Source organism: Lepisma saccharinum, chromosome 1 (genome assembly GCF_977018435.1).
Source record: "Lepisma saccharinum chromosome 1, izLepSacc3.1, whole genome shotgun sequence".
Taxonomy (NCBI): Eukaryota; Metazoa; Arthropoda; class Insecta; order Zygentoma; family Lepismatidae; genus Lepisma; species Lepisma saccharinum.
This window is the reverse complement of record NC_139229.1, coordinates 106117555-106145359: the sequence shown is the minus strand read 5'-3', so window position 1 is coordinate 106145359 and position 27805 is coordinate 106117555. Positions and strand designations below refer to the sequence as shown.

The window sequence follows — 27805 nt, the reverse complement described above, 5'->3', positions numbered from 1 at the left end:
TACAGTGTCTACGTATTAGAAGTAGTGATGGTTGTCTTTTCCAGTGATGCTTGAATCTCCTTTTACATCTTAGCTACTTTATTTGCCAATTCCTTTTCTCTCTTTCCCTTCTCATTCTGTTCCTGTTTTGATTTTCCAAAAGTTTCTAGCTTCTTTTCAACTCTTTTTTCACTGTGATCAACTTGCTTTCGTAGTCTCTTGTCTGGGACAGAAGGAGCTGCTCCTTCAACCCCTGAATTTCACCTAAAAGCAACTCGTGCTTCTTCTTTTTGTTCTCATTTATTGAATAACTAGCCTCTTTACTGGTTTCAAGAAGTTTTTTCCTTTCCTTCCAGGCACTTTTGTCCAAGAATGCCTCGCTATCTTTAAGGACTTCCTCATAGAATTTCAGACATTCTTCAGCCATCTGTGTATTTTTTTAACCAAATAGTTAGTACTGACGAAAAACACTACACATCAGAATCAATTGAGAACCCAGAATAATTGAAACCACTGAATAAAATTCATGTAGGAAATTGCATCTCAATTAGGTGTCCGAATCACAGATCCTGATATTCTGTTTCAAAGGTTGCAGAGACGGACAGATGAAGCTCATTTGTTTAGAGCATCGATAGAGGGTAACAGGCCACAATTCTCTTTCAGATAATCATGCTTGTTTTCTTTTTGTAGTTTATCAAATGTATATGCATACGTTATGTAGCTTAATTGGAAGGTAAGTGCAGATGAAAAGTAGAAGAAATGTCGTAGAGATACATTCCGAAAGTGCTTAGTGTTGAAAGTACTTGGATTCCTCTGACAATAAACATTTTATGGGTTCATGGTAAATGTACATTTGCACCCTATAGAACAACTGAGTTCGGGATCATCCATCCAGCACTAAAGCAGAGTGGTGGATCTTCGTTTATAATAATTAGGTGGTTATGACCTCAGAATTTTTTTATCGTGTGTGTACTTTTTGTAAATGTTCCCATTGCCGTGTGCAAATTCAAAGAAGTACCAATGTCTTCTCATGTAGCATACTTCCACATTAATAGAAATCTATATCCCAGTCTGTGTAGATACATACACCAGTTAAATTGCAAGCTGCATGCTATATTCCCAGACATCATGTGCAAAAAGATTTGGAAAAAAATAACGGAGACCAGTTTCACACCTAGTTGTGGAAATGGACCATCCGTTATCTAATATATGATTGGCTATGATTTTGGCTGATTCAATATTTAGTCATGGCCATACTGAGCCGTTTTAAGCTGAAGCTACACCATTTGACCTGGAAACAATACTTAATTATAAAAAATAGTTAATACTCTGAATTTTGCTAATACCAACATTGGATCGTTATATTAATTTAAAATGTTCACAATAGCTATAAGAATTCTGTCTGACTGTCATGTGGAAGACCCAGTTGGAATGATCTCCGGTGCGAATTTTTCCAACAGTGTTAGTGGATAAAGTGGTAATGGAACCTATCCAGGCTCTTAATGGCTTCTTTGGGTGTAAAGGCAGCAGGAGTTTGGTGTTGATTACATTATCTCCACTATTATTGATATCTGGAATGTGTGCCTTCATGGCATGGTGCAATCCCACCCTTTTTGTTTTTTTACTAATGAGAACATTATACAATAAACATGAAATCTACTTTTGCCCCACAGTATTGGTACAGAATTAATGAAAATTGTGCACTTTCCTAGGAAATTCAAACACTTTTTTAATTTTGTTCATTATTTAGCCACCCTGTCTGATCTGCAGACCCGAGAAAAGTGTGAATGTTGATTAAATTCAAGCCAAAATTACCTGATAATGCAGGTGCCAGCTCACATATGTCAGTTTCTGTTCAGTCCTATTGGATTCAAGTAAGATTTTTCAGCTTTAATGCCTAGATAATGTTCGTCATGAACTGCTATCCGTTTAGTGCTTCTGCCTTGTTCCATTGTAGGGATAAATGGCTAGAGATAAAAAAAAAATATCAGTTACAGTCTCCTTGTAAAGTATCCAGCGTTATTAAAATCTTCTCTCTTCTTCAACGAATGCCACTAACACACTAGAAATAACTCATACAAAGTTTGGTTACTGTGTTTGTACATCACCTAACATGCAGGGGTGTTATCACTTTCATGTTGTTGCCCTATAGCGTTGAATTTGCATCCACGAAACACACACTAGTAAGGAGAGAAAAATTAGAAGCATTTTGTTTTATTTGCATCAATGAGAGGATTTGATGCTTGTGTATATAAATATTTGTTTTCAAAAGAAGAAATCAGCATAATGCAGATTTGTATCTGTTTGCTTTACACCCCTTGCCTTTTTATTAGGGTTGAGCTGATACCATTTTGAACCAATGTCATGCCAGATTCCCTTTGATACCAGTATTTTAACTATTCAAATTTGTTCAGAATATTTAAAAAAAAAAAATTATTGAAACTGTATCATAGAATGTACCAGAGTTCTGATTTAAAGTACTCATATTTTCACGTGAGATAATCATTTACTCACAAAATTAATTTCACCCCACATCGTTCTTGAAAAAAATTATGAAAATTATACATGTTGCAGAGTTTCCAGAATATTTAGACTGAGAACGCTGGGCTTCAATCGATATACCCTCTGGATTTTGTGTCACTTTTAAGCATATGGCTACTTTACCATGTCTTAAGGAGAATTCACACTGAAGTGACAAGTGACAGGCGACACATGTCACGTAAGGATTTCACCAGTCAAATGGGTACTTGTGTGGCCTGTCATACCGTTATGGGGTGAAATATTGCTGCTGATTGGTTTGTTCCCAAGCAGCATGTGTCATGTGTCGTTTCAGTCCAAATCTCTCTTAGACAAAGCCTTCCAGAGGACACATGCACATTTTTGTCTCTAAAAATTGTGAAACTCGTACTTTTAAGTGTGGTAAAGTATCACGTAGAATCAGCAAATAAATATCCAACTGATACATTTTGCAATTTCAGCTCAGCTCTACTTTTTATATGTTTGCCTGTTATTAACAAATATTATTTGGTAACTTACAAGAAGCTTTTCTCTAACATTTTAATGGTGCGATACAAGTGAAATTTGTGTGTGCCTGTTATGTGTTTGTGCAAATGTTTGCCACTAACTTACTTATTGACACACACAAGAATATCTGTATGGGTTACAGCATAAATAGTTTCTTGATATGAGCATCTGGAAAGAGGATGGCAGAGGGGTTCCTGACCACCCCCCCCCCCCCCGAATTAATGTATGGTGATTTTACATACCATATGCATGTAATTTCCATTTTCATGGCGAGAAAGCTAGAATTTGATATTCAGGGATTGTTAGGGATAAGAATGTGTTGCTGTCCCCTGCAAGACAAGGATTCTTTGTGTTCCCTTTTTTTTCAAGATGGGAATAATAGGTGTGCACATTTATGGCAGAGGCTTGGAGGGTTGCATGTTGATTCTTTGTATTGTGTTTGTAGCAATACTGTAAATGCTCCTTTCAATAATGATTTGTTTTTGCTCATAGCTGTCAAGGTTGTTAGATTTCATCGTATTTTTCTTGTTTCTCTGTAAAATTATGCAAATATATGAAAAGTGTTTACTAAAACTCAGAGTGTCTTCTGTGGACAAGAAACAATGGATTAGATTCAGAACTAGGGAATATGAAATGTATTCCACATCATAGAGGATAGAACACACAATAATAATAATTCTTATCAGTTTCTGTGTTATATTAAAAATTGTCACACTTTCGTGAGATATCTCAACTTTGGGTCATTTTACAACAACATTTCCCCACACGTTAAGGGAGACTGTTGAAAATAGTAGATGCCATGGTTCAAGGTTGCATGTATTTCCATGTCACTGTCATGGGACACCCAGGGAATATGGTGTTTTAAGAGAATTTTTGCAGTTACATGAGCCATAATTCACCAGTTACTGTGATTATCCTCTCGGTAGCTTTTCATTTTCTAACAAATCAGAGGTTATAGTTTGCATTGTTCCTTATTGATCTGCAATAACTATAAATGCAGAATAAGTTGAGACTATTTCCAATAAAAAATAAGATTCATAAACTCTTCAGCACAACAGCTCTTTGAGGACCAAGACCTGCCAAGTGGCTTTTCATTGGGTGATGAGTGGTCAGGTCATCAAAATCAAACACAGTTATATATACACATATATATTTATTCATCCATGTTCTTTAGGTTTGGGCTTCCACAATGTAAGGGGTATGAACAGTATATTCGAAGTAAGCAATATGTTTTTCTGGTATTCTGACAGCACATATGTTTATATTTTAATTGTATTGGCAGGCTATACTTGACAACAAGGACCATGCTCCATTTCATTTTGTTTGGGAAGACTGATGCTCCGGATGATGGATATCTAGATATGGCAAATATGAAGATAACCTAGATAAAACATCTAGATTTTATTTGCCATCTCCTGCTAAAATTCTTTTTTTTTCCATTAGTGTAATCTTATTTTTTTTTCCGTTAGTGTATTCAGTTAGAATGACGACTTGTGTTCTGAAGAGTTTTTTAAATGATGTTACACAAACTACGTCACCATATTCAGCAACCACGATCAAATAATGGTTGTTAGGTACAGTAATCCAAAGAGTAATAAATTGTATAAATATAGCATCACATTACTGCTAGTGATGATACAACACGGATATAGTCAACTTGTGAAGTTGGGTTAAATGAATGGATATATTTCAAGAGTTAAGAAGTATTATTTTTATAAATATTTATGATAGGTGTAATTAACGTTACCAATTATAGTCAGTATTTTATTTTTAGATTTAAGAAGCTTGGGTTTTTAGGATTAGAGGGTATTTATTCTAGCCACGGGTGATGATCTCTCACACATCGTAATGGAATATCAAATATCTATTGGGATGAGAGGAATTAGTTTTGTAGCATTGGCCAATTTAGTCTTGACTCATGTTCATTTAAATAGGAATCCTCACCAAGCTGCTTCCACTTTGAATGTTCTGAAAGCCAAGTAGGGAGTACATTAACTTAGGTGGGATTGAGAACTATACTCACGTACAGGTTCCACACAACCCACGAACACATTCATGACTTCGTTTATTGATAGGAATATTCTAGCTACCAGAACCTCCCTCATGGCATAAGAGTTGCAATCAAGGGTCCCAGATTCGGTACCCAGTGGAGGAACATAGTGGTTCTGATCCCACGTTAAAATTGTAGGTCTAGTCCCGATAAAGTTGACTAAAACGAAAGAAACTAAACAAAATTCAGGCTTAAAAGCATTATTTGGGTACAATATCAGTAATAGTGTAAGCAATGGGTTCTTTGCATGAATATGAATTTAAAAATGTTAATGAGAGAATTTAGACTAAACAACACCCCAGAGAAGTTAGGATCTACATTTACAGGTTTGTTGTTTCTTTTTGTTTTATAAGATTAGAGTATCTTAAGTTAAGAACACCATCAAAACTACTGCCTCAGATTGAAGAATGTAGTTTTATACTATAACAACACACATCGCAAGATATATCTTGAAGATTTCTGGGGCATATTCGTATTACTTGCATGTTACAAGTACAGTGGAACTTCAGCGAAAAATTTAAAATACAGGAACATAAAATGTAAGTTCCATTACGAAAATCACCTGGATCACTGTTGCAGATGAGGATCTAACATACAGAATGAAAATGTTTAGAGTCATTACATTCTTCCAGCAGACATTGGTAGACTGCCATGAATATAGAAATGCAACCGGCTTTGCAGATTATAAACACCTTGGTTGTTTTCTGTGGCACGCAAGGGAGGATGCATGGTTGATTTATCTTTTCTAAAATGAAAAGAGTATGTTGGATATATGAACGTATGGAGGATTTTAATAAATATAACAATGTTGGTGGTATTTTCCACATTCCAAAACATTTCAAAGCCTGTTCCTCATCCCAGTAGTAGGTTACTGCAATGTTTGTTGCTAGTGATATTTTTGAAGATATGGGGAGCTTCTGTTTGTTACTAACAGTAAATCTAAATATTTGTCAGATAAGGGAACACTATTTTAATAATCTTCTGTTATTGTTGTTGGTGGTGCCAATTTCTAGATTATATAGCATGTGTGTATGAACTGCTTTGTTTCGTATGGTTATATTTGTGCACATTTCTTTAGCTTGTGTATGAAAAATTGCATGCATGTGTGTGTGTGTGTGTGTGCATTTGTGCAATGCTTGCTTCAAAGATTGTTTTTGTAGTTTGAAAATAAAATTTGCTAAAATTACTTTATAAAAAATTATGCTTGCTCATGGTTTAGTTTCTGCAATACTCTGATTTTGAAGTTTTTCTGTACTAGAGCATAAAGGCATGAAAAGAAAAAAAAATCAAGCCATTCTTTTTTAATAGTTACATTCTTCATGGACAAAGTATTATATTTGTATAAGAAACTTTTGATTAATTTCTTGGATTTGTTATAATTTTTATATTTATGGCTTGGTTGGTTTTTAAGTTAGAATGGATTTTTCACACAAATTTTAGTTTTATGATTTCATTTTTTTAAAGAAAGAATATTGCTTCATTGTACATTTTTGTTGTATGAGTACAGGTGTACTAATAAACAGTTTTTATAATTCATTGTTATTTTTGTCTTTCTGCTTTAGTATTTTGATACATATCAATACTAGTTTACCACAGTGTTTTATTTTTAGTGGCAGGGTTTTAATTTGAAAATTTGCATTTTCGTGCTAGTGCTGAATATATAATTAGCTTTTTTAACAGGCATATTTCCAACCCATCCGAGCTTTGTTTTGTTGGGTGCTGGTCTCCTCAATTTGGGGCATTCAGCACATGCAGAATTCATATTTAAGATTCTGTGATTGAATCCTCCAATTTTGAATTTGTAATCTGTGTAAAAGTGCACAATGTGTAGGATATTATTTTTGAGTTTTATGGATACCTAGTATATTGGCCACCTGTCTGACTAAGAGAAGATGTCCACATATTAGATGTTTGTTCAGCTCCTATATAATACCAGCCCCTGCGGCAGAGTGGTTAGCACTTTGCAATACGGTGCCAGGGGTCCCGAGTTCGAATCCCAGCCTGGGCATGGATGTTTGTGAATGTCCGTTCTTCAATTTCATCATATCATCACTCATCCCCATCTTCGCAAATTAGCCAAAAGTGGCACAGAAACTGAAGTAAAGTAAATCAAATAAAATCAGATCAAAAGCTCATATATAATGCCTTTCTTTCTTTGTTTCGGGTGTGGAAATTTTAGCTCTATGGTCTTCAGCTGTTAGCTCATGTATGATTAATAAGTGAGTCATCTAAGGAAATGTGAACATTTTTTTTTTCTGAAACATATTTCTCTGATGAGATTTATGCACTATATATTCTTTGTTTCTGCAAATCTATCCAGTAATTGTAATTCAGTAGACAGACACGATGAGTTACAGTAAAAGGTTATATTTGATTTGCTAGGATTATGTGGTATTGTTGAGTGGATGTTGAGTTCTAAACCGCAGAGAACAATTGACAACACCCGATAGAGCAGTGGTAGCATCATCACCATGTAATCAAGGAGTCCCAGGTTCGATACCTAGTGGAGGCAAATAGTGGTTTGAATCCCACTTTAAACTGTAGGTCCAGTCCCAATTAGCCTTACTGTGCATAAAGTGGACTTAAAAACACCAACTCAACAATTGATGCTGGAACTGAGCTAATATAACTTCAAACCAGTATTGATACTCTTACTGGGTCCTGCCAATATAATATTGCAAACAATTAATTTGATGTGGAGTAAATGTTAATTTATATATATAAATATTCCGTTCCAACGTATTCTACCAGAATTTTGCTTCATAATCTTCATAAATTCATATAGAAGTTAGAATATGAAATAGTGTCATTTGGTCACAAAATCTACTTTTGCTACGTAGATATTTAAAAGTGTGGATTGTCAGTTTGCTCCCCCAGAGGCATACAAGTAACTGGCTTAGAAATTAACTTAATATAATTTATTCCATTAATTTCTACACCAAACAATCAACGAAATACAGAGGCATATAATATAATAATATCAAAATTACATGAAGAATTTAAAACATTCGTAGGAACATTTAATCATCAAGAACTTTCTGTTGTGTAGGTAAAGTTATTCTGCACAGTAATATACATTTGGAGAGGCAAATTATTTTATTAAAATGATGATAATGTATGTTATATAAGGTCTGCCCAAAAAGAAACCAGTTTTTGAAAATCTATTAATTTCTCATACGACTTGATAAGATTTATTCCCTTCAAAGTGAATACACTGCTGTCATTGTGTTTTTCACTGCTCGAATGCATTCTGATGCACCTTCTGTGGAATAGTCTTTTAACAGGGGTTGTACCAGTCAGGAAAGTCCAGAAAAAGTAAATAAATCAACAAGTAGCTCCAGAAGTGAATAAAAAGTCAAGAAATTATACTTGTGGTCAAGAGTACTTGCTATCACAATGACTGATTGATTGATTTAGTTTAGTTTGTCACTTTTCTGCCCCTTTTGGCTAATTGTGAAGATGAGGATGAATGGTGGTAAGATAAGATGGATGAAGGGGCAATCACAAATATATAGGGTCGCCTTGTAATCAAGGGGTCCCGGGTTAGATACCCGGTGGAGTCACATAGTGGTTTGGATCCCACTTTAAACTGTAGGTCCAGTCTCGATTAGCCTTACTGTGCATAAAGTGGACTTAAAATACCAAATCAACCAACCAACAAATATATAGGGATGACAACACAAGCCCCACATAAGATTATTTATTTATTTATTTTGAACACACAGGCACATGCCCAATTACAGTGTCCACAGTGTGGCTGAGAGTCCAGATGCCAGAGCTTTGCTAGTCTGCCAAATGCAGTCCAGAATGCATTAATAGATAAATCAAGTTTAATTCACTTGTTAAATAGAATTTCAGTTTGCATCTTAACTGGCCCTTTGGTAGGGGTTTTTAATTAAGTGAATATTTATTTTCTTAATCTAAGTTCCAACTTTACCTAATTAGGGGTCAAATAAATAAAGGTCAAGAAATCATCAAAGAATATTGGATTTTGTTACTTTGATAGACATCCTGTTTAAGTCCCGTAATGAATTTACTTTAATTTGTTCTATCATCTGGAAATGGGCACCTTTGAGTGTGGTTCTTAGCCTTGGAAACAAGTAGTCTGAAAGGTGCCAAAATTAGACAAATAGGTGGGGTGGGGTACATCAATTTGCTCGATTCAAAAGATCTTCGGGCCTCCCCGATGGCGCAGTGGTAGCGTCGTTGCCTTGTAATCAAGGGGTCTCGGGTTCGATACCCGGTGGAGGCACATAGTGGTTCGGATCCCACCTTAAACTGTAGGTCCAGTCCCGATTAGCCTTACTGTGCATAAAGTGGACTTAAAACACCAAATCAAACCAAACAAATCAAAAGATCTTCACTGATCTCAACATGCTTTTTCTTTTGTTCATCTGTCAGCAACTGTGGAACAACATTTGCAGTGGTATGATGCATGTTGACCGTTTCCGTTACAATCAGATGACACCACATCTGTTATTTTATGTTGCAATCAGGTGGCACCACATCTTATTTTACGGACAATCAAGCAATGGTATTTCAGAACAATCAAATGCACATTTGCCATGTGCATGTTCTCACATGATGTTGATGGCTGCCCAGGTTTTGCATCATCTGAAAGGGAAGTTGCATGATTTGAAAAAGTTGTACCATTCATAACATTGTGTCTGGCTCATACATTCATCCCCATAGTGCTTCTTGCAACAGTTTCAGAGTTTCTTAAAACACCTTACCGAATTTGAAACAAAATTTCATGTGGGCATGCATGAATCACGACCACACACTGTGTTTGCAGATTGAAAATGAAACGATGTAGAGAGATGCGGCAAATGACGTGCCATTCCTAGAGCTTCTCACCATGCAGTGCCACTAAGCAGAGTAGCAAGCTATTTCAAAAGTTTGGTTTCTTTAATGAACAGACCTTGTATACTCTCCATATTTGAGACTCAAATTTTGAAGTATTTCCCCTATTAATGTTGATTAAACTTTTTCCAAATGGTTTTTGTTATGTTTTGAAACTAGCTGGCCCCCGTGGCAGAGTGGTTAGCACATAGCGCTATGATGGCGGGGGTCCCAGGTTCGAATCTTGGCCTGGGCATGGATGTTTGTGAATGTCCATTCATGAATTTCATCATATCATCACTCATCCCCATCTTCGCAATTAGCCAAAAGTGGCACAAAAGTGAAGTAAAATAAAACAAATCAATCAATCAATGTTTTGAAACTAGTGTTGAGCCCCCCCCCCCCAAAGGAAAAAAAAATACTGTAAGACATACATGACTATGCTAAAATGTAACACTGACCAGTATGAAGGTAAGTTAGAACCCTTATGGTCATATTCATCCTCTGACGAAATTGCTAAATATGTCACTTCTAGGAAAAGTGCTACTGCTGTTGCCTTGCACCACGTGCAGCTGTGCTTACCAGTTTTAATAGTTTTGGGAAAGGGTCCCATATTGGTATTAGCAAGTGCACATTTTCTGTCTTGAGGTTATGGTGATGTAGGTATCTTGATAAGCCTTTTGTTTTTGTATGTATTGGTTAAGGATTAATTTCTTCTTTCCGCATAAAATCATTGAAAATACTAGGATAGCTAAGTACTGTTTTGATGTATGAAGAACAGTGGCAGAATGGTCAGTGTAATAGACTATGAAGCCGAGATCCAAGGTTTAAACTCTGGATGAAGCATGCATGTACCGTTATGTGTGCCACATTATCTATGTTATCAATTCAGCTTTCATCCTCATTGCGATTAAGCCAGGAGGTAGAAAAACAACATAAAATAATTTACATAAAAACAAAGATATATATATGAAGAACAATTTGTGTTGTAACAGCCAACTGAATTGACATAAATCCTGAAAGCGGAAAGTATCTACCAGCCCAACCAGATACAGGTTTATCTAGTCTACTGTGCTTGATGTGAGTGCAATAAGATAAGAAGATCAAGCCTTGTGTATCTGGTAAATGTATGAAAAGCCTGACTTACAACATGCTTTTGCTAGGCTGCTCTGGTATAGAAAACAATGCACCATGCATATATCACATTCCGTAATTAGTACCAAAATGAAAAGCACATAAGACGGCCCATAACAGTGTTTTGCATACTCAAAGAATGTGTATATTACTGTGCATCTTCTAAAAACTGATGATTTGCAACTGTAGAACAGATTGAAGCAGATACAAAAATGTACAAAGTAAAGAACATCATCTGAAGTACTCTGGTGGATGGTGGCAGGTCATCCATTCCATTGATAGGTACAATCACAAAGGTTGGATAAAAATTAGTGGCAACGTGTCTTCAGTTTTCACTTTGACTTCATTGCCAAAACCAAAAACACTGTTTTTCTTCAATATATTCTCCCAGTATGTCACAACATTCTACCACGCTTATCGGAGGCATCCTAGAGCATTGGTGCTGCCATCTATGTTGATGTCCTGTGTGTCGTGTATTCACACGCAGAGGTTAATTGATTCGCACACGTAGGTACTTCACAGTATAAAGATAAAAACGAGGATACAAAATAACGATTTAATACTAAACTTACAATAACCATTTCTAAGATGGCTGAACTCCCAATTTTATCATTAACAACTTTACAAACAATGGAATATCGATTCAGATATTATGCACACTTAACATTCCCCCTCTTTCTTATTTGACTTAGTTATATTTCAGTCTATCAGGTGGTTTTCTCTGTCGAGAGGACCTCCTACACCGATGCTGCTGTTGTCGCTGATGTGGGCTGCAGGAATCATCAAAGTACGATGTAGATGGTTTGTCATTTGGCGTAGAAGCTTTCGGCACCACAGAACCACTACCATTACTTCCACTTTTTCCTGTAATGAATAAGTCTTCATCGCAGAAAACTGATCAGCCGTCTTGACCTGTATCTGGTCCATGAATTCGTTCATTATTATCCTCCTCCTCATCCTGACTTCCAAAATGATATCTATCTTTCTTGTCTTGCATCCATTTTAACTGATCTTCACGACCCGGTTTCTACCTTCAACATTCACCAGCCATGTAACTTTGCTTTTCCGTGCCATGATTTTTCCCTTGACATACCTCATAGCATTCCTCTTTTCCTTAAATGGTAACACATAGCATTTCTCTTGTCCTTAAATGGTAACATAACCCATACAAAATTGCCTCTTTGGTTCACCTTTTCATCTGCTTCTGCGTTATCCCTTTCACAGTTTTGATCTATTATTTCTTCCATTTGGGCATCAAATTTATTACTGAGAATGTAAGAAAATATCATTTGCTGTGGCGTTTTGTCACTTGATGTGTTATATTCTCTTCTCAAAGCTACCAATACTCTCTGCAACAATTCTTCAACGTTGATATGCATATTCTTACTCAATTGCTCCCGCACAGCACAGTCTAGCTTTGTTTTCACTGTCTGCACGTAGCGCTTGACCTGACCATTGCTTTCAGGATGGTACGCAGGAGAATGGTACAAATTGACGTGACGTTCATCACAGAATGTTTTAAATTCTGACGATGAGAATGGAAGACCATTATCTACCACAATACACTTTGGTAGCCCAAAAATAGCAAAATGTTTAATTAGATAACGCTTTACTTCTTTAAATGTAGTAGACGAAACTGAACTTTCATTACAGTGGGACAAACTATACGCAATCGATCTTTCTTGCATAAATTTACTTTCTCCATTTACTTCCATAGTAATCATTCCAACCCTTAATTCATTTACATCTAACCCCTCACTGTCCATATCATCCGAAGAAACAGGTTCAACAGCCTGTACAGTGTTAGCCTTGTACTTGCTATAAGGTTTAGTACTATTAGTTTCTTTATAAGTGTGCTGTAACTTGCCTCGTCGCCATGTATAAACAGGGTGGCGACAGACCTGGAAAACCTGGAAAACCGGGAAAAGTCAGGGAATTTGAGGTGTCAAAAAAAGTCTGGGAAATGTCAGGGAATTTAGTCTTGATTGACTTTTTTAAAATTTTATATTTATTTATTTATTTAAAGGTATCGTTATGGAACTCTGCATGGGAACAGGAAATCTCGTTTGTAAGATTCGGCCCCAGCTTTTAGGCCCCTTTTATGCGCAACACAACCACGGTGCCAGAAACCAGTGATGGCAGGAGGAGAGAGAGAGAGAGAGAGAAATTTCTCTCGTCCTGGCTTCTTGGCGGGAATTTTAAATACGAACACTCTTTGTAGGAAAATTGTTGTAACTCTGGCACTATGGGAGCAATCTACTTCGGATAACTTTTGTTTTGCAGCTAAAACATCAGCGCATGTGTATAATCCAGAACGCCGAACCGAGAAAGGGGGTTTGGGGGGCGCGAACCTCGAATTTCAATGGGAAAAAAACATAATAATCTGGAGTTTGCCCCTCTTCTCCCACTATTTTGGAGAGAAGCCGCGAACTTTAGTTTTCTCTTCAAAGAATGGATATTTATCAAGAGAATGAAACATGTTTCATGTTCTTGGGTGCCATACAAGTTGAATAATAAGCCAAAATGTGATTTTTACGAAAAATAGGTAATTTGCATTTTTGGAGGAAAATTGTTATAACTCTGGCACTATGGGAGCAATCTACTTCGGATCAGTTTTGTTTTTCAGCTAAAACATCATAGCATGCAACCGGGTACAATTCAGAACGCCGGACCGAGGAAGGGGGGTTTGGGGGTACAACCCCCGAATTTCAATGGGAAAAAAACATAATAATCTGGAGTTTGCCCCTCTTCTCCCACTATTTTGGAGACAAGCCGCGAACTTTAGTATTCTCTTCAAAGAATGGATATTTATCAAGAGAATGAAACATGTTTCATGTTCTTGGGTGCCATACAAGTTGAATAATAAGCCAAAATGTGATTTTTACGAAAAATAGTAATTTCCATTTTGGAGGAAAATTGTTATAACTCTGGTACTATGAGAGCAATCTACTTCGGATAAGTTTTGTTTTGCAGCTAGAACATCAGAGCATGCAACCGTGTACAATTCAGGATGCCGGACCAAGGAAGAGGGGCTTGGGGGGACCCCCGTATTTCAATGAAAAAACCCACAAAAATCTGGAGTTTGCCCCCTCTTCTCCCGCTATTTTGGGGAGAAGGCGCAAACCTTAGTATTCTCTTCAAAGAATGGACGTTTCCAAAGAGAATGAAACATGTTTCATGTTCCTGGGTGCCATACAAGTTGAATAATGAGCCAAAGTGTGAAACTCTGTTCGGAAATGTGGCATGGATATGTTGCGGAGAGGGGGGAGGTTGGTCATCAATATGAATTTCCCAGGCTTGCTCCAGACCTGTGTCAGACCGTATGGGAGTAGTAAGGGGACTTGTAAACAGATGGAGGGGATACGAGCGGGTGGGGCCATCCGATAATTGTCGGACGTCGTAGTAAGGCATTTTGTTGGGCAAACTGAAGGAACATGGAAACAAATAGGTTCCATTGATACATACGATTTTTGTCGAATATCGCCACCCGACAAAGTACCTCACTACAACATGCGACAGAAATTGCATGGACTGCAACATCCAACAAAAATCGCATGCATAAACAAGAACAGCTTTAGACTTCAAATATGCTGCTCGAATTTTGTTACTCTTCTGGCTCACTTCACGTTATGTAATGTAGCAGTGCTTACGAAGGTTTTCTTTCATCATCCTGACGTATTACTGGTTTCGCACAAGTTAACATATGTTTACAAAGACATTGCACTATTGTTAGGTAACAAAAAGAATCCAACCAAATGGGATATATATTGAATAGCCACGAAAAAGTGAAACATAAATCTGCATTGTTGAACGTTATAAAAATTGGCAAGTGCATGCTCCCAACCTCAAATTTACTGCAACACTAGTATTGCAATGAAATTGATGCCACTCTGTCCTGTCTGTTTAAACTCATGAGAGATGGTCATTAATCTCTCACTGAGTAAGGTTAATGTCCAATATTATGAAATAAAATACTAATAATAAATATGTAAATATTTTAATATCATATTTACTCAAATCATTCAATCATAAAAGCAAATAACTTTCTTCAAGAATTGACTTTTCTCTTCCAGCCCTGCTAAATTTTCACTTTCCATCTACTGATTTTTACGAGGGGTGGCGAAAAAGTAATTTCCAATTAGTAGGGACATTGATTTTTCGCAAACGCCAAAGCCGTGAAAAATGGTAATTTTTCGCCCCGTTCGAAATATCTAAATAATACGAATTTGGCATAAAATGCGAATTATTGGCATTTTTAGCGATTTTTTTTAAAAAGAAATGTCCTAAAACAACGAAAAATTCCATGAAATCCAACATTCTTGTCTTTTCTAGGCCATGTTTGTGCACAAAGAACATGCAAGTTTTCCAACATTTTACTCAAGAGTAAACTATAGAGGAATAATTCCGACAGCCACATTAAATCATGTATTTCCCACGATTTTTTCAACTTCTATCAAAACCATTTGCATCACAGAGCAAAGTGGCAGGGTTCTAACAGGAGATCGAGTGCGTATCTACCGTCACACAGGAGCCACATCTTCGTATTTGTCACACGAGATATGTTTTGAATTACCAAAGTAAGTGCGCACATCGGCATTTCGAGCGAGTAATAATGGAGCTTGGTCATTAGGGCATCTGACTACTATGCGAGAGACCCGGGGTCGATCCCCTGTGGGGGAGAACCGGGATGTTTTCCACCTATTCAAACTGTTCCGGCGCCCATCCAGCATCATATGAAGCTGGTACCTTGAGGAAACTTGGAGGGATAAAGGTAGCCAGGAGCGTGGTGCTGATCACATCACCCCTACCTTCAGCCGTGATCAAGAAGGTGTGGAGCTCTAACTCCACACCCCTACTATACACCTTCATGGAAAAGTGCAGAGGAGCACTTTACTTTTACTTCCCCAAAAATCTGTTCCAACATATCACTCTCTCACCAAAATACGTAGACCATGTGACCTACAATTTAAAATAATAATTTAAAACCACAATGGAGTATTACGTTTCGGTATATTTGGCAGATAAATGTTCTAAAACAAAAACGTGAATTTTGAAAAAGTAACACCTATTCAAAGATAATGCCAATTTTTGGTGCCATAATATATCGGTATCTGTCACGTGAGATTGATTGATTTTAATTTTTTGGGTGCGTCGCCACTTATGGTCATTATACACCCTTCAGTATATACGGGGAGAATTCCATTATCTAAAATCCTTACCTTAAAATTAAAAAAAAAAGGTATGGAAAATAACTTTTCCAAAATAACTTTCTAGATATGAAACTCTCACGAAGAGGCATAAGTCATGTGAGTTACAATTTGAAATAGTAGTTTAAAAACACCATGAAGGTATAATTTCAGATATTTGCCAGAAAATTCGCTAAAATGAAAATGTGAATTTTGGGAAAAATAACACCGTTTAGTAGAAAATAAACCAATTTAAAAAAAATATATATCAAGGTCCCTCCCGATTAGGCATAAATATAACAAGAATATCAGTTGTAATTTATTGCATTCGTAACAGTGAGTCCTAACCTAATTTTCGGCATAATCACCACCATTGTTCTGGCATTTATCGTAGCATGGCACTAAATTTTGTATGCCCATGGTATATGTGTCTGACAGCAAAGACTGGAACTGTCTCTACCGCAGTGTAGCTGTCAAATCCTTACCCTGCCAGAAACCTCTTCAGTTAAACAAAGAGATGAAAGTCTGTACATTCAAGACCAGGGCTGTACAGGGAGTGGTCCAAGATCTCTCACCTGAAGTGATGCAAAGGGCCCCCGTGTGTACTCAGCTGTATTTGGTTGTTCAAATTCGATTGGCCTTCCGTGAATTGTCTGCACCATCGTCTGACCATACTATCACTCACGACGTCCGGTCTGCACACCTCACACGATTGCTGGTGGCTCTGCGCCAAATTCTGAGCGTGCAATGTAGGCTACATCTACATCGCAGTCAGTGGGAGACTGTATGAGAGCTGCAATCTTTAACCTAGAACTGTCCTAAAACTGCTGCATTACAACTGTACCAGATTACAGTTGCATGCCACTTCTTCCTGTCTGCATGTGTGTGTGTCGCTCTCCGACCACTAGTGCTGCGTATAGGCACCATTGGAGCTTTTTTCAGGATTCCCCTCGTATATGAACTTTCAGAAGCTTTTATTATTAGAGTGTTCCTGTTTTAATGTGTGGTTAGCTAAATCAGATACCTATACAGTGCAATTCTATAAAATCCTTGCGTTAAATTTCTAATACCTACATACCCTTTTCGTCAGCAATAATGGTATGTCTGCATGTTGTCAGTTTCACAGTACTTCAGTTGGATATACTGTACTCAAGCAGAAATCCCATTGATAATGTAAGGAAATATGAGACTTTCTTTTGTATAATTCAATTGTTTCACTTATATGCAAGAGTTAAGTTGTTTGCTTTACAGAGAAGAGAGAAGTAGCTTTATGCATTGAAAAATGAGTTTCCTCTCATGGTTCTTGCAAGCAGAGGGTTCCAAACCTCAGCGGAAATATCAACATATAATACCGAGAATGTATAAGGAGACTGATAAATTACAAATTGTATTTCTTAATCAATCACTCTTCACTCTTATCTCATTTAATCGTAACTTTATAAAAATAATCAAGTATTTTATTTTAAACTTACTGCATATGAAACATTCCGTAATCGTTCCCTAGCTTGTGAATTGTAATAATTTTCCAAATTCACTATATTGCAGTTTGAATTCAAATCATAGAAATTAAGTCAATTTCATAGAAGATAACATTGGTACTTAACAAAACCATACGTTAATCTGTGTGAGTTTATTATTTCTATTTGCAAAAACATCGATTTAGTTTAGTTTGTAATTGTCAGGGAAAAATGTAAATTTTGTCCTGGAAAACCTGGAAAAGTCAGGGAATTTTATTTCTGCTTGTTTGTAGCCACCCTGATAAATCTCTGTTGTGTATTCACACGTAGAGGTTAATTGATTCGCACACGTAGGTACTTCACAGTATAAAGATAGAAACGAGGATACAAAATAACGATTTAATACTAAACTTATAATAACCATTTCTAAGATGGCTGAACTCCCAATTTTATCATTAACAACTTTACAAACAATTGAATATCGATTCAGATATTATGCACACTTAACACTGTGGTAACCACCCTACAGCATGAATAATCTCGAATGTGGTGTGTGATGTTTTTCTCACACTGATTCTTTGGGGAGAACAAGATTCTTATGAGAGGCAGAACTGTGACACCTTGCATTCTCCAAAGTGATATGTTTCTGTGTGTTTGCACCCATCATGCAGTTCTTGAAAGCATTCTTGTGCATTACAACCCTCTGCAACCTTTTGTGCACTTGTACAGTTTCAGACACTTCTGGGTCCATGGAAGTCCATGAAGTTGTTACAACCCATAAGTGTCCATGACTACTTTCCTTCCTCTATCCAGAGCAATTCGCTGCTACATACATGATGGCCATCATGGCAATCATTCACTAGCAATTCACTGGCAGCAACCAATACGCAGCCCATATGACTGTGAAATATTGTACTTATTCCCAGCAATGAGTTGTACTTGCTGTTCAATATTTTTTTCACAGCATCATTATTTTAGATAGGAATTACAACCAGTTTTTTGTTACAAATAATGTGACTTATTTTGAATATATCTCAGATTTCTGACTGTCTGTCAATGATCAGAATCAGTAGGATATTTTTCTTGGATATGTATAAATAATACATTAATTTAACACCTATCAGGTGCAGTTATTCAAATTTGTAACTGTTACAGCCTGTGATGTTCTTAGAAAAATATGAAACTTCCATGGACTCTAGTGCCAGCAGCAGACTGTCAGTTTCTTGTTTGCTTGTTGTCAGCATGTTGCCAAGAGAGCTATAATACCATTGCTGGTCAATGGTTTCAAATGCAAACTTGTTATTCTCGCATCACACATCTCCTGTAACTTCGATCATGAACTTCGTTGTTGAAAGATGCAGAGCTCAAGAACATTGAGGTCTGGGTTCGATACCCGGTAGAGGCACACAGTGGTTTGCATCCCACTTTAATCTGTAGTTCCAGTCCCAATTAGCCTTTCTGTGCATGAAGTGGTCTTAAATCAAAAACTCAAAACAGCATTTAGGCAACATTTTTTGTAATCCTTGAAGGGCTACCAAAGTCTGACCTTCGGGTCATTGGCCTCCTTTCACAGAGGGTCTAGCAGTCATATTACATGCAACCAAGAAGTTGCTGGCAACAAGCATCAAAGAAATTCAATGGCGTGACAGCAGAGGATATAGGATTTAGATGATAAACAAAAATTGGTGACTTGCTGCAGGAACAAATTTCATTGAAGGTGCAGCGTAAGATTAAATGATTTTTTATGTGTGTATGTTAACATGTAAACAACTGAGGTCAGTAGTGAAGAAAATATAGCAATTGGAAATCGCCTACGGCCTCAATACAAAAGAAGAAAGTAGTACCTGTGGTTCATAGAGTGAAATATTTCAACAGTGGTTGTACATAAGCCTTTGGCCAACCTATTTAAGAGTCAGAGGAGAAATTGGACATGTTATGCTTATGGTAGCTTATATTCTGATCGTTACGACTCGTAAAAGTTCTGCTGAAATATTGTCAAGGTATGTTTTTTAAATGCTTGCAATTTTTAAAATAAGTAATTGTTAATAATGTACATGTGCAAGCTGTACATAGTAATATGAAGGATGCAATGATGTTCAAATTTCGAGGTATTTGTATGTTTGATTATTTTAACTGAGAAATTGTGTGCTAATGAGAACCTACAAATCGAGGAAGGACATTTTGAGTTGAGGTCACATGAGTCACTGAGGTTGAAGTTATTTCTGCCTTCCAGTAAGGTAAGTAACAAATAAAGCAACCAATAAGGATGCAAGATGCCACAGTGATTTGCATGATGCACCTGAAATACTTTTTCAACTAGCATCCTGTGGATTTAAATTGGACTGAATCTTGTGTAACTAAATATGAATGGTGAGGGCATGTTACTGAACTGATAGGTAAGTCTTTATAATGACTGGGCCTTGGCTTATGTTTCACTGCTCGTGTTGTCATGTAGACAAATACATACATTTTATACATATCTCTAATCCTTGAAATGTCTTCTTTACATTTACAGCACATATTCTGGAAACATAACCTCATTTTCAAAATAATAATAATCAATTAATGTAAGTCTAATGTATACACATGCCTTCTTGATACTTACCAACCACTGCTAAGTTTTCAGAAAAAATTCTAATGTGGGAGGGACAACCTTTAATTTCGAAGGTTTCAGCATTGCAAAAGGACACACAGCTGTTGTTGATTGTTACTATAAACTGAATTTCCCTTCGTTCACAGCGATGTTTGAACAGTCTACAGTGTGCTTATGATGATTCATTGAGAAATTCAGTTAGTCTACACAAGTTGTTGTCTTCCATTCTTTCTATAGACATGATATTAATACTTTTGTCTATTCTCATGTTTGTAACATTATCAGATGGACCATGTCAATTTGACAGTAAATGTTATCCATCCAGTGTAGCATTCCTTTAAGTACAAAATCGTATTCATTTCAAATTTTCTACAGTTCAACCCCAGATAATGCCAATAGGGAAGTAGGGATTATATTTGGTGCTCAATTTTTGTCGTGAAAAGTGTGACAACCAGGGCCCAAATCTAAACCTGGGTTTTGTGTATTCTGTGCCTACATTGAATCATCTGAGCTATCAACATTCAAATCCACTTCCATTTTTTTTTTTATTTTTGCTATGCAGTAGGTGATACATTGGAATCTATAAAATTTGTCTGAATTCAATTGTATGCTTTTATGACGAAGAGTTCATATTTTTGTGTTTGTGAAACACAGGAACTTAACTCTTTTTTCCATTAATATTGGCCAGATTTATTTACAATTAGCCTTCTGATTTCCATTAGCATTTATCATACCTTTTTATAGAAAGTTTTTGATGTAGTAACTTCTGATACAGTTTTTCACATACAGTTAGTCACTACTACTAATAGAAATATTGTATGCCTGTATTCTAATGTAATCATTGAACCCATGTTGATTTATTTTGACTTTCAGCATGATATTACCAATTCCTTTTTATTTGTTTTTTGTGAGCAATTTGTTCCCAGGTTGCATGGTGGCTGCTGGCCTGTGGATTGAGATAATTTTGAATGCTATGTGTGCACCATTCCACACCCATGGAAAGGGGTAAGCTGTGATACTTGTGGTGAAGGGAATGTAGGGTCTTCATGTGTCTTCTGGAACTAACACATTATGTTGCTCATTTCTGGATCACAAGTTTCCTTTCTGATAGTTGTGTTTGTTATACTAGTTTGGTGCTTTCTTGGGTAGTTTTTTCTCTGCATGTGATTATGTAGTGATGTGAGACAGTTCTGCTCCTTTTTATTTGTAAGTTCTGTGGCATGAAGGGAATACTAATTATTGTTCGTTTATTGTTAGGAACAAACACATGGATAGGTCCACTGTTTCATTAAGCAATGAACCAATATATTTGTGTGACTTTGAGTTTGTCATATTCAATATATCTGGATAATTTAATTGTATTATTTTCACATTGTATTTTGGAATATTAAGCACTTTCACATATTTCTTTGCCATTGTTGTGAGAAAATATTAATGTGAGTAGTACATCATGAGAACAAGCAACAGGCTGATTTTATTTATTTCCCAAGAATCATCCATCTTAGCTAAGTTTGGCAAATATCACAAAAAACTATGCACCACAGGTGGTGACATTTTGTGACATTGAACAGAAAAAATATTCACATTCAGTGTAAACGACAGCCTTGTAAATAGTCATGTGATCTATGATTTGTAGGTTTATTTATACTAGCTCTGTACAATTGAATACATATCTCTACGTTTTAGGGAGATTTCACATGGAAGTGATAGGTAGGGGGGGGGGGGGGAGACTCAACCAACTGACAAGCGACACTTCACTTAGGAAGAGCAAACACCATACATTTTTTTTCATGCATATGTTGCTTCCTTCATGTTCTATGAAAGGATAAATTGTTCTGAAAATTTGAAGTCATGATTCTCCTTCCCTTAGAATGTTTCCACTTTTCTTGTTTTGTTATCATGGTCCAACTCAGGAGAGAAATGCAGTTTCCTCATCACGTACCTGTACCATCATTGAATTACATGTGTTTTTTCCATGTTTTATCTGCTAAGTTTTAACATATGGTAAGGAACAGCTGGAAAGAGACGACAAAACTGCTTCCATCATCCTAACTGTGTGTACCTTTATGGGTAAGAAATACAACTCCTGTATTCATGAAGGGTGTTTAGTTTCAGCGACAAGGGCATTGAGTATGCAGTAGGGTATATCAAGGGAGAACTGTGACTTGTATTTGTATTTTCCTTTCTGTTATTTTCAAATATTATGCTACATCTGTCAATGCTTAGTAAAAATACAGTTGGTAAATATAAACCACACCACTTTTTACAGTTGTAAAATAAGATAATGAATCTGACTAGATTAGTGAAATATTACAATGATAGAGAGCTCCTGCGTAGCCAAATGGTTTGTGCTCTTGCTTTTGGGGCAACTGGTCCTGGGTTTGATTCCCGGTGCCCCCCCCCCCAAATTTTTGCCATTAAGCCAAAAGCCAGAAAACAGCAGCAATGGGACTCGATGCGCTGACAACTCATCACTCAATAAAAAACCCTCTTGGGAGGCCCTGACCCTTAGAGGGCTGTTACACCCTGGAGTTTAATTTTTACAATGATAGGAGACAATTGTGTATTTGTGTTTGGCTGGAGCACAGGCAGATGACGGAAATTTTCCACGAAATAAAACCACATTTTCTCTTGAATACAAATACTTTCTGAAGATAAAATTTTAGAAGTGAGACAAGAAAACACAAATATATTTCCATATTTCAGTGGGTCATTCTTAATTTAAAGTGTACATTGTAACAGGCCACTGTCTACAATTTCAAAAGGAGATAACCCGGTGGAGGCTCATAGTGGTTCGGATCCCACTTTAAACTGTAGCTTCAGTCCCAATTAGCCTTACTGTGCATAAAGTGGACTTAAAACACCAACTCAATCCAATCGTAGGGATCTTTAAATGGATCAGTCACATAAAGGAAAACCGGAATAACCACTACATTATTGAAAGTATCACCGGAACCATAGTTGCATGCCTAACCCAAGATATCACCGCATGCCACAGCACCTCACCTGGAACTGCACACACCTGAGTAGCCACTTTTCTCCTAGAATCTGGGGGAAAAAATATTCACTAAGCCTGCATGACAAAGAGACTGAGACAACATAGTGCATGCTCCAGAAAAAATGGCCCAGCAGGGTGACTACTCACTGGGAATTCCTTTGTGCAAAATTGTAACTTTTAGTAATCCAAATCCCAGTGAATTTTTACATATTTATAAATGCTCTAAGGCAAGAATTTCACAGTTTAGCTTTTATTTTTATCGAGGAAGGAAAAGAAAGCTCTGTGGAAAACAAAACAGAATACTCGGAATATGTTTACTTTGTTAGTGTTCTTTGCAGAACAATCCATTTGACAGATGGAAGATTATTTGCAAGTTATGATATCTTGAAGTTGAATAGGTAAATTTGAGTTTGAAATTCTTATACAATGAACAACTTTTTGTAGATTATCATGTCCCTAACATTTGTGACTTGTGTTTGTAGATGTATTTCAAATCTGAGTGTGTGAAATGGCAAAACTCCGTGACTAAAATTGAATATTTTAAATATATATCTATATGTATATATGCCGTTTAAATGAATTGAACTAGAATTTTTGGATACATTGGAATCACACAGGCCCTTTATATTGTTAGTGTATTTGGTGTGTATGTGTGTGGGTGGTGAGATGTGGTACGTAAGGTTAATTTTTAATAGAGAAAACATCTGCTTGTACCCTTGAATTTTTAAAAAGTTCGCCTTCAAATCTGGGAATTGTACTTGAATTTTATCATGGTTCTAGAGTGGCCACCTTGCCCAGTGAAAGTGATATCCTAGTTACAAGCAACATGTACTGTTTCGCCCCATGTGAATGATTACATTTGTTTTCAAGGGACATGTCACTGATGACAGGCAATGTGTTGTTTATCACTACCCTGTGAAATCTCCCTTATGGTGAGGAGAGGGGAGTTACAAAGAGTTGTGAGGAGGAGGAGATGATTGCTATGTTCTTATTCTACCTCTAAATTGTCTACAAGGAGTTTCCTTATATGCTTTCTCTGTTGGCATGTTGAATTGGCACCAAAGGAGACCTGTGTGTGTGTGTGTGTACTCATCGATTGTTTGTGTTCAGTATACAATATTTGAAATGCATTTTATGTATTTTATTGTATCATTTTTGTTGTACATTCTAGTTAAGTGTATTGCCTAGAAACATGGTTTGTCTTTACTTTGGATCAGATCTTGGTTCTCATGCCTTTTTTCTTTGATTCTATGCAACATAACACCATAACGATAATCCAATGAAAATTTACAATTCAGTATGTATTGAACAGATGTGAATTTGAGGGTAGTTGTCCGTGCAGATTCCATAATAATTAATATTATTTGCACACATGGAAAGTCCAGTAATTTTAAAATGTCAAGTGTCATGGGGTTAAATTTCAGGTAAGAAATTAGTTTACTTTGTGTTTGTTATCCTGTACTTTTCCATCAGTTCATCATCAATTTTAATTGGTATGGTATATCAAAAGGGACATACAGAGATTTAATCAACGAATGCAAACAAAAATGTAAATATCATCAAAATTTGATCGAAAATCATATATATAGAGGTTTTTTTTAAAAAAATCATCCATGATATTTGTATTTTTGTTTTCTGGGCATGTGTTGAATTCATGGTAGTACGTTTTGAATATAATGAAAATAATATATGCTTACTTATCGCTGTACAACAAAAGGGGAGATGGAGTAAGTTTCCAAGACAATGTTTATTTAATTTGAAGTGTTCCAGGAAGTTGACAGAATGTAGCATATAGCGTGACCAAAAGGAGAAAATCCTGGCACTGTCATAGAATTTTCAGCCACAAGCGAGTAAAGGGATCATGGGCAATGGGATCAGCTGTTTGCCTTGTAATCCTGCCCTTGTGTTGCCAACATGTGCAACATTCTTCAACACATCGTCATCATCTTTATTCCATGCCAAGTGTTTGTATCGCCATGAAGGGGAAACTACATAGCGAAGTCAGAGACATAAGATTTAACATTGTTGAATTTTTTCACAATGAAGGAAGGGGGGAAAGTTATAAATATGGCAAAATGGGGCACTCGGCACAAACGAGAAGAGAAAACAAATGACTATTCGCTTTAGTTTCAGAATTTACCTAGGTGTTTCTCATCATGGTTGAGTTGTACCTCTGAATTTTTAAACAATTCATTTTTAATTAATTCAACACACTTTGTAAAACTACCAGTGTAACCAATGGGTATTCCATGTGAGTGTCCCTTCATCAAAATCATCATATCATCACTCATCCTCAGTTTTGCAATTGGCCAAAAGTAGTAGAAAAGCGAAGCAAAATAAACCAAATCAGTCAATCAATCAATGACCATAATTCAAGTAATTATTAATGAAAGAAATTATAGCCACTCCCATACTCTTATCTTGGCAGGTACAGGCTGAGGAATCTTATGTTGGCAGGTGCAGGCTGAGGAATTTGCAACATTGCTGTATTTCTCAATATTTCTGTTTCTGCTTTCACTTTTGAGTGAAATTCCAAGAGAGCTACTTTTTGTTTTTCTAATGGTACTTATCTTAAAAAAAAAAAGGATGTAGTTTATACATGCACGGGTCCTATACACGAGCAAATACATCTAGGTGCAATTAAAGTGTGTGTGTGTACTTACAGTACATCACATCTATGTTCAGTTCAGTGATTAATGACCAGAATCCTCAGAGCAAAAATTATGACCAGCTTAACCAAGGTAACAAAATCCCTATGATGTCGAATTTTTAACAGCAAGCAAGCAGAGGTGTCCCACACCCAGGTCATGCTGTCTAAGGTGTCAGGCTTTTGGCTCGGGCTATGGGACGTGTGCAGGTTCGAGTCTCCTGGAGGCAAGCATAACAACTTTTCTCCTGAAATTTCAGCCAGTGTACGGGACCGGTGGCCACCCACAATCATGAGGAAGTTGCGGAGCTAGGAATGAGTAGCAAAATCTACAACAACGACTGGGGGTTTGTTGTACTGACCACACGTCACCCCGTAACTGGTTGGATGTTCGCCCACTTTTGCTGAGACATGTGGGAGTGAGGCCAGCAGTCAGTAGGTAGGCCCTGGCCCTTATGGGCTGTTGTGCCATGGGTTATTATTTAGCAAGTGGAGATAGCAGAAGTAATGGAATCGGCCGTTTACATGTAATCCTGCCCTTGTGTTATGAAAATGTATGGCATTGTTAAACATATCAGCAGCTTTAGTCGTGCCAAGTGTTTGTATCAACGTGAAGGGAAAAATGTACACGGCGAAAGTAGAGGCGTGATATTGAATGTTGTTTAAGTTTTTGACAACGAAGGAAGAGAGGAAAATATGCACATGGCAACATGGGGCACTCGGGCACAAGCAAAGGGGAAGCGAGAGGATAAAACAAATGGAACTGTCCTCTTTAGTTTGCAAGTTTGCTGGGGCTCTTCTCATGTTGGTTGACCTGTAATAGTATACACCATGACCAGTAACTTTTCCACCATTCATTAAAGTGGTAAAAAGTAGTTAGAGGGAAAAGGAATAATCTTAATTTTGGCCACATTGATGATACCATAAAGTCTGAGTCTAGTCCCTTCCGATCAACATCCATGGTGGAGTTGTTAGCACAGCGCACTATGATGCCAGGAGTCCTGGGTTCAAATTCCAGCTTGGGGATGGGTGTTCTTTGTGAGTGTTCTTTCATCAGTTTCATCATATCATCCCTCATCCTCACAGTTAGTCAAAAGTGGCAGAAAAGCGAAATAAAATAAACCAAGTCAATCCGTCAATGCATTCACTTCCTTCATTAATGCGTTGGCGGTATCCACAAAAGATGGAATAATTAGCCAAAGTGTGTGGTGTTTTTAATTTAGTTTTTCAGTGAGTGTTTCAGTGGTTTTATGCATTTAAAAGACAATGTCAAACAAAACTTTAGCTTGTAGGTTGTACATTTGTTAGATGTTGCTCAGTGCTATGTGGTTTGCAGTGATTCCAAGCACAACAGAGGCCAATGGGTCTGAACACTGGAAGGATGGGGAATCATCAGGAAGCAGTGAGGTGGGCAGAGAAGAGACTGACAGCTTTCCTACAGATGCCAGTAATGTGGGAAGTGGAGTTCATTTTGTTGTTGGTGGTGATAGGTAAGTTACATGTTTAGATCTTTATGTAGAGGTATAAACTTGATTTGGAGTGGGTTAGCGAATTAATGGGGAATTGGGAAAATAGTAAACAGATCTCTAATACCATGTGATTCTGGTATAATTAGATTGCTTGATAGTAAAAACATAAAGATATCCAGATACAATGGAACCTTTGTTTTACATTTTCCAGGGGACCAAAGTGGTAAAAAAACACTTACGGAAAATTTTTATAGTATGTTGCTTTATTTAGACCATGAAGATTGAATGTATAATGTGGGAAAATGTAAAATCCGGGAACGTAAATGGAAGTAAAATGCAACTGCAGCATTCCTTGACAGATATACAGAAGGTAAGAAGATAATGGTAAATTTTGCAAGTAGCTAAACCTGCCATTGAACGTTGCCA

At 36.8% G+C, this 27805-nt stretch overlaps 1 protein-coding gene across 2 annotated transcripts in view; it reads left to right on the top strand.

Annotated features, from left to right (window-relative positions):
* The window catches only part of Stim (stromal interaction molecule), a 102312-nt gene that overhangs the window by 60114 nt on the left and 14393 nt on the right, over positions 1-27805 (top strand). For both annotated transcript variants that reach the window (XM_083136013.1, XM_083136004.1), the window contains exon 12: positions 27247-27400. In XM_083136013.1, coding sequence (XP_082992139.1) covers positions 27247-27400 — 154 coding nt within the window. The remainder of the gene's footprint in view (positions 1-27246; positions 27401-27805) is intronic.